Genomic DNA, 8,366 nt, shown 5'->3' on the forward strand with positions numbered 1-8,366 from the left:
TCAAACAAACAGTTAAGAAAAGTAACAACCAAGGTTATTGCCTGGAATAATATACACTAGTTAATTACTTCGTATTAAAATTTAAGTGATTTTCTTATATAAGGGAAAGTTATTCCATAGATTAAAACCCTAGAAACTTCTTCTAAGAATGAAAACATAACACACTGCACATACTAAATTCATTCCTCCTATACAACATAGGGAATGATAAATAAAAAAAATAAAAAGGCTAATAACTATGTTTAGATTTTTTTGGCCTGGATTACAATAGGACTTCTTACAACATGTTTAGCATCAGACCAAACCAAACTTCCAAATATATGATCTTTAGGAAGACGCTTAGGATCAGCCGTGAAGGTAAGTTTAAACTTCAGCTCTTGATTCTTTGTAGAGAACACCAAAGTCTTAGGCTCCACGACGACTGACACCCCAGGTGGTGCTTCGATTTTTGAAGTGTAGGTACTTGGTTGTCCAACATTTTTCAACTTCCGAGTAGCAATTGCATTGCCGGAAAAGTCCGGAATAGTTATGGAAGGATAATTGAAATCCAAGATATTAAAGGAGGGTGGACATTTATAAGACGGGTCATTGGTATACACCTTCATGGTTGTACTCTTCTGATTAGTACTCGAACAAATGTAGTTAAGATAATCATTTAGGGTCAAGTCATAGACCAAGCCAGGTTCCATTGCTTTGTTGGGTGTTACGTGACCCGACCCGTATGCAAATGGTGTTGCCTCACTTACCAAGTCTTCATCACGTATTGGCATCCCTCTGTTGTCTAGGGGGCTTGCTGTATTGTTAATAATTACGAATTAATTACATTAAATACTGATCAAAGTTAGGGATTAAATTAAACGTACATGATCCTATACGTGTAAATTTTTTATTTGTCTAAAATGCATTTACTCTATTGGACGCAATCTTCCCACTTTTAGGTATAAACAAACTAAACGTACCACATTTTAGTCCCAATTTAGTTTATCAGAAGTTTTTCAGTGCGGCAAGTCACATGGTGCGGCACGGTTACTTGTATGGATTATTTGTAGAGTGTTACTTGTATTATGAGATAACTTGTATGGATTACTTGTATCGTGGGGTTACTTGTATGTGGACCCCTGATCAAAACCAATAACAACCATACAAGTAACACCTGACAAAACCAGTAACACCCTACAAGTAACCCCGACCATAACCAGTAACACTCATACAAGTAACCCCAGAATACAAGTAACACCTACAAGTAACCCCTGACAAAACCAGTAACATTCTATAAGTAACCCCGACCAAAATAAGTAACACCCATGCAAGTAACCCCAAAGTACAAGTAACACCTACAAGTAACCCCTGACAAAACCAGTAACACCCTATAAGTAACCCCGACCAAAACCAGTAACACTCATACAAGTAACCCCAGAATACAAGTAACACCTACAAGTAACCCCATAGTTTATATATATATATCTCTAATTAAAAGTGATAACATCCACAATTACCTTAGTATCTTACAATCCAATTGAGTACATACTACCCTTTCACCCCCCCTCAAATAATTTACTACCTCCGTTTCTTATTATTTGTAATAAAGGGTATTATTTGTGATATAAAATATTTCTTTTGTTGCAAATAATAAGAAATAAATCTATGTAGTCAGGAGTTATCTTATAAAAATATACTTGAATGTTGTTATAGATTGAGCGTATTAAATAGGACTAGAGGAAGTACCAGTAGTCATGATTGCGGATTTAATAGCTGCAATACTCCAATCTGGGTGTAGCTTTTTGACAAGAGTTGCTACGCCGGCCACATGAGGAGTTGACATTGATGTTCCATATATAATGACAAATGGCATTTTTGCAATAGTTGGTGGATAAGCAGCGAGAATATCGACCCCCGGAGCTGTAACATCAGGCTGTGTGTGGACATGGACAATGTCATGCATAGATACATGAGAATATCAAATGACGAAAATAGTTATTACGGAGTATTATACAGTGGTAAAATTATATTTTTGTCGTTTTAAATTAGATGATATATTTTGACTTTTGACATTATTCAGAAATAATACTACTTTGATTAAATTTTTTGATTTATATAAGAAGAAAAAAAAAACATAGTCAAGTGAAATCGCTTGTTGGAATCCTCTTCATGTGTATATTCAAAATTTCAACTTTTTAAAATTTTGTACTTATTGAAAATTAGAGTTATTTATGGTTGAATTTTGCATTGATAATTGTGATTAAAAAAAATGTATCGTCTACTTTGAAATTGAGGAACGAAATATATGATAAGTATGAGATAACAAGGATTATGAAGATTATAAATGTAGTGATGAACCTTTAAAATGCCTTTGGTAATGTTACTTGGACCCCTAGCCGAGAATGAAGCCATGACGGGAGATGGCTTTACTCCAATTATTGTTGTTCCTTCACTCATTGACGCTGTTGGAGACCTGTCACGTATTTACATTAGGGCAATTAATTTTAATTTTTTAGAGCAATTTAAAATCAAATCTTATTAAATTAGATATGATCTTGACTTTATTTACTAAGGATATACTATTATGTTAAGCTTCCACTTTATAAAAATAAGGAAAATGTTATACATATCCCTTAGGGCTACATATTAGGTATATCTTAACGTGATATACATACCTATATTTCAATAAATTTGCACATTTTTTGGTAGATATACCTAATATCATTAGTAAATTAGGACTCTATCCTTAGCTTAATGTAATCAAATAAATCAAATAAAAGCATAAATACACTTGCCTAGTAGAATTGATATAAGAAAGAAGAGTTACTCCATCATTATAGCTAATGGTCACGGTGGCGATTGAATGAGGTTGGCTAGCTCCAAATCCCTTGCCCTTATCATTTACTAGGACAAGTCCAACAGCTCCTGCTTTTTTAGCTTCCACGCTTCTTAAACTGTCCATATTTCCGGCTTCATTGTATGAATTTTGACATACTACGATCTTTCCCTTCACCTTCGCTGCATCTAGGGCTCCAACATGACATGCCGTACTAAAGATAAATACAGTATATAAGGATGATGACAATTAATATCAATGCTTGTGTTTAATTTTGGTTGCTTATTTACCAAACTCAAATTAAGCTTTTTATGTAACTCACGCATCTTTGATATTAGCGATAGCACTGCGAGCCTCTGCACCACTGATCAATGGATAGAGTTTATTAGGGTCATTTGTCTTAAAATCCATAAAGCGTACTCCCTGTAATCGTTCAAAACGTACATTAGTTGCTATAATAATCACTAGATTTGTATGCATGCGATGCCTGCATTAGATTTTTAAATGTATGAACACCAACCACTTTATTAAATTTTGATATGCACGCAACGCATGCGTTTAGATTCTGAAATAATATGCATTTGCTCAACTAAAAATTACTTCCTCCGTTTTTTTAGTTGACACATTTCTATTATCACGCTTATCAACGCATGTGATAAATGATTAATATCTCTAATTATTAACATTGTAAAATTATAAAAATTGGTTATTAATAAAATATACATTGAAACAATTCAAATAAGCACTACAAAAATTTGGCCTTTTAGTAACAGGTGAAATCCGTTGCTAATTGCTAAAAATCCGTCGCTGGACATAGCTAGCTACGGATTTATCAACGGAATCACTCTGTTGGTAAAAACCTTGTCGCTAAATGAATTTAGCAACTAAAAAAAAAAATCGTCGCTGGACTTAGCAACGGAAAAAATAAATCCGTCGCTGGATTTAGCAACGGAAAAAATAAATCCGTTGCTGGATTTAGCAACGGAAAAAATAAATCCGTTGCTAGATTCAGCAACGGAAAAAAAAAATTGAATCGAAAAAAAAGCTGCTATTTGGGTCGACCTCACTCGGGTCAACCCGACTCGGCTTTCCATGTAACGCTCCTTGAATCTCCAATCGCAATATTACTGTTAGTAGGAGTCGAACCCGTGACCTCAATGTCAAATATTGATACTCTTACCAACTATACCAAATATTATTTGTTTACTTTTACGCACATAATTGATAATAAATGAAAGAAATATTAGCAACGGAAAAAAAAAATCCGTCTCTAAGTTTAGAAACGGAATTTAAAATCCGTCTCTAATTTAGAAACGGATTTTCAAATCCGTCTCTAATTTAGAAACGGATTTTCAAATCCGTCTCTAAATTAGAGACGGATTTGAAAATCCGTTTCTAGTTTAGAGATGAATTTAACTTACATAATTCGTCTCTAATGTAATATTTTAAATAATTAGTTTAAAAAATTATCTAGAGACGGAATAAAAAATTCGTTGCTCATATTAGCAACGGAAAAAAAAATTCCGTCTCTAACTTAGCAACGGAAAAAAAAATCCGTTGCTAACTTAGCAACGGAAAAAAAATCCGTCTCTAAATTTAGCAACGGAAAAAAAATCCGTTGCTAGATTCATCAACGGAAAAAAATCCGTTGCTAATTTAGCAACGGAAAAAAAATCCGTTTCTAATTTAGAGACGGATTTTCAATTCCTTTGCTAATTTAGCGACGGAATTTTTAATTCCGTTTCTAAATTAGAAACGGATTTTTAAATTCCGTCGCTAAATTAATTTAGAGACGAATTTTTTGATTCCATCTCTAATTTAGAAACGGATAAAATTCCGTCGCTAGAATTCCGTTTCTATATGGACATTTTTTTGTAGTGAAGATTACACATTAATATAATTTATTGTATCTATAAACACAAAAGCGAGTCAAAGCGCATTAGAGCCGGGTTGGTTTATTGGTTATATTTATGTTAATATTGTATTTATGTTAAGTTTATCTTATTAGGAGTTTTAGGCTAATTAGGTTTCCTAATGTGATTAACATCAATACGAAGGGCAAGCCATTTTCTCCATATTTTCTTGAGTTTAACATGGTATCAGAGCCTCTCTAATAGTATAAAATTCAAATGATGTTAACTAAAAAAAAACAGAGGAAGTATTTGTTACCATACGTGGAAAAAACAAATGAATAAGTTAACGAACCTTGATCTTCTGATTGTTACCGAGTTTGACATAAGCCGAAAACTCTCTATCCATAGTACTAGCAGCAACAGTCAACAACCAAGGGGCTACATTTTGAACAGACCCAAATTTAGGTCCATTATTTCCAGCACTAGCAACCGTGATGATTCCTTTCTTCATAGCATGGAAAGCACCAACAGCAATCGCATTGCTAGCTAAATAATTATCATCATTATCCTGACTCATCGATACATTAATGACATCTACATCGTCGTCAATGGCTGATTCAAAAGCAGCTAGTAAATCCATTGAGTTGCCTTGGAATGGAAAAGTTTCAGTAGCATGCCAAGCGTTTTTATACGCAACCACGCGTGCCCTTGGTGCCACGCCTTTCGCGGTACCATTTGCGAATCCGTTGCAGCTTGCTCCAGGGACAATATTACCTCCGGCTGTAGATAGAGTGTGTGTGCCATGACCTTCGTTGTGATCTCGAGGACTCAATGTGTCATTGAAGATATAGTTATTTAACTTGCCTTGTTCCATAATTCCTTTGTAAAAATATCTTGCTCCTATAAGCTTCCTATAATTAATTACCCATTAGTTAGTTTTATCTCTAAATAATAATATGTTCCCTTTTGTTCCATGAAATTCTTATTAACTAATTAATTACGGAGTAATTATTAATAATGATAAATAAGTTCAAGTTCAATTTAGTTCAGACTGTTTCAGTTTAGTTCATCACAAATCTGCTTAAAAAAACATAGTCTTATACATTGACAAGCTGAAACCTAACTTGTAAACATTATTATTTCGAAACAGCAAAAGTATTATTTTTTTAACGGACTAGAAATAGTATATTGTCAACCTGTTGCACTTGAATGTTGGATCATTTTCATTTGCACAAGCCCCTTTGAATTTTTTCGGAACAGGGCCAAAGCCTTGATCTGAAAAGCTCTGGCTCTCTGGCCACACACCTGTCACATATTATTAAGTATAATTATTTTGGGATAATCGAAATGTTGTTTTTATTTTTGAAAGACTGGAAATAGGTGACATTATTCATGATATTTTCTCTATTACATGTTTGTAAATAGTGAATTATACTCCGTAGTAAAGGTGTACTGTTGGGAACTTTAATTTCAAATACTAACCAAACAGAATAAATAGGTTTTACTGTTCTAGTAATTATTAAACATGGGTAACAATTGTTATTCCGATCCGTACAATTAATTTTAATATTTCCTAATACTAGTATAATGTAAGTTGCTAATTATAGAATGACCTTATATTAGTTAATTTAAGCTCCCAAATATTTAAATAAAGAAATATGCATGTAAGAGAAGTAAAACTTGTACTTGCCGGAATCCAAGTTTGCTATAATCATGCCATCTCCGAAGCTTGCTTTCACCCAAATGGACTCATCAGTTTTGTAGTTGTTACGTTGATTTGGAAATCCTAAGAAATCCACTGATCGAGTTGTTAACAATTTTAGTGGCATGCTTTCTATTATTGATGCAACACTAGGGTGCTCTGCAATAAAACGATAAGATAAGATACAATTAGGGTGAAGTGGACACTATATAAGTTCATAAGATAATACGAGTGCATTATTAGACAAGCTGACAAGATTAGATGAAACAGACATATATCTTTCGAGAGGTTATAAACAACGGGGTGTACCATACACCCATGATTATTTATTCTCATTTTGATGATTGTTTTTCATTTTATCGTCAAATGAAGAGCAAAAACTAACCATACATTAGTTGGATGTACGGTACACCACACCTGGGTGTATACAACAAATTCTAATATCTTTATTATATATTTCTATGTCTTACTTGCGAGCTCGTTGGCCTCCTCCTCATGAAGGTTTGCAGCAAAGGCATTGAATATTTTATTATATGAATATACAATCCTTTCTGAAGGGTTGAAATCACTATTCAATTTAAGAATATACATTAAAATAATATTGTGGGAAAATTTAAATAAATGAGGAATAATATTGATGATATACCTTGCCAATACAGAAGAAATCAATTCATGATGTGAGTTCGTAACAGTCTCTGGGCTCGCTGACAAATAAGGTTCCGCATGGTGAGATCCCAAATGGATAACGTAGTGCTGCATTAATGAAAAATATGAAATATGTGTATTTGATTAATGATAACTTATGTTAAATTAAACAACCCTAGAGTACCACCAAAAAAAAAAAAAAACCTAGAGTAAGGAAATCTATTTATTCCTTAGTGTATATATATATATATATATATATATATATATATATATATATATATATATTGTCAATTTCAATTAAGTGATTTTGAATAAGCGAGTTCAAAGAGATAACATAATCATGTATGAGTGTCCTTGTTCCCATCTTTTGTTATGTTTAAAATTTTTACTATCAAGATTTTTCTGTGTAAGTTTATTTGTTTCATTAAAAGATTGCAGTTGGTTAGCTAAACCTAGTGGTTGGAGGCCTCTATTCAACCTGCGAAAAATGTTCAATTCTCGACCTAGTAAGCGGATCCGTGTTACCATTGCTAGGGCCAACTATTTACCCTAAAAAGATAATCACAATTATCCACTTAATTTTTTTTTTCATAATAAATATATGTATATAGAGTAATTAATATGTACTGTATTGTAAGTATATGTGACTGTTTAAAATTATATAATTTTATGATAATTTTATTTCCATTTTAAAATTATATAGATTCATATTTTCATTCTATATATGATAATTTTGTTTCCATTTACATTCTCATAAGTCCCACTCATGTGACCTATACCATTTTTTTCAGCAAAAGGTAGCATAAGCCATAACTTGGGAGTTACTAGCTTCATAGTATTTAGAAAATAAATATGTAAGTTTGGATCTTAAATATCCCCTCCAATTCAAAATAGCAACAAAAATAAGAAACGAATAGAGTAAATTAAAAATAGCTTTCGAAAAAATATAGGACGGAGCACATTAAACTAAAGTCTTGCCTTAGGGGCAGCAAAGGTAGGAACTTGCCACAATGACAAAAGAAGAATTGATAGGACGAGTTCATGTAAATGCATTGAAATCTCCATTGTTTGATAAAGTAATAAGCTCTTTTTCCCTTCTACTTTTCTCCTTCCTTTTGTACTAGATCAAATTTGAGAATGCATGGAATCAATTTGTTGTTTTTTCTTTGAAACTCAAATTTGTTTAGTTCGATGATTAGCAAAAATAATCATTATAATTTTCTTTGCCTTAATTACAAAATGTCTATTAGATGGTTGATTAATTAGCAAATTGTTTATAAATTCTTACAAGTGGGTGATTCTTATACTACAAAGAAATTTTAACCTATTTTTCACTTTCTTTTTCTTTTAA

At 32.6% G+C, this 8,366-nt stretch overlaps 1 protein-coding gene across 1 annotated transcript; it reads right to left on the reverse strand.

Moving 5' to 3' along the window:
- Positions 1–242: 242 nt before the first annotated feature.
- LOC145628234 (subtilisin-like protease SBT5.4) lies at positions 243–7,849 on the reverse strand. The gene is made up of 10 exons (XM_081680533.1): positions 7,763–7,849; positions 7,017–7,123; positions 6,841–6,938; positions 6,355–6,529; positions 5,021–5,579; positions 3,138–3,238; positions 2,775–3,029; positions 2,338–2,452; positions 1,714–1,912; positions 243–781 (listed from the first exon to the last, which is right to left on the reverse strand). The coding sequence occupies exons 1-10, from the start codon at positions 7,847–7,849 to the stop codon at positions 243–245; spliced, it is 2,235 nt and encodes a 744-aa protein (XP_081536659.1).
- Positions 7,850–8,366: the final 517 nt, after the last annotated feature.

Source organism: Chenopodium album, chromosome 4, assembly GCF_948465745.1.
Source record: "Chenopodium album chromosome 4, dcCheAlbu1.1, whole genome shotgun sequence".
NCBI lineage: Eukaryota > Viridiplantae > Streptophyta > Magnoliopsida > Caryophyllales > Amaranthaceae > Chenopodium > Chenopodium album.

What these genes read in the sequence shown, in the direction of transcription:
- LOC145628234 (XM_081680533.1), bottom strand. Translation starts at nt 7,849, where the DNA reads ATGAAGCTAGTAACTCCCAAGTTATGGCTTATGCTACCTTTTGCTGAA. An exon ending in GGAGGCCAACGAGCTCGCAA is followed by an intron (nt 6,530 to 6,840) that starts GTAAGACATAGA and finishes GTTTTATTGCAG; the next exon opens with AGCACCCTAGTGTTGCATCA. An exon ending in ATCGCTAATATCAAAGATGC is followed by an intron (nt 3,030 to 3,137) that starts GTGAGTTACATA and finishes ATTTATCTTTAG; the next exon opens with TACGGCATGTCATGTTGGAG.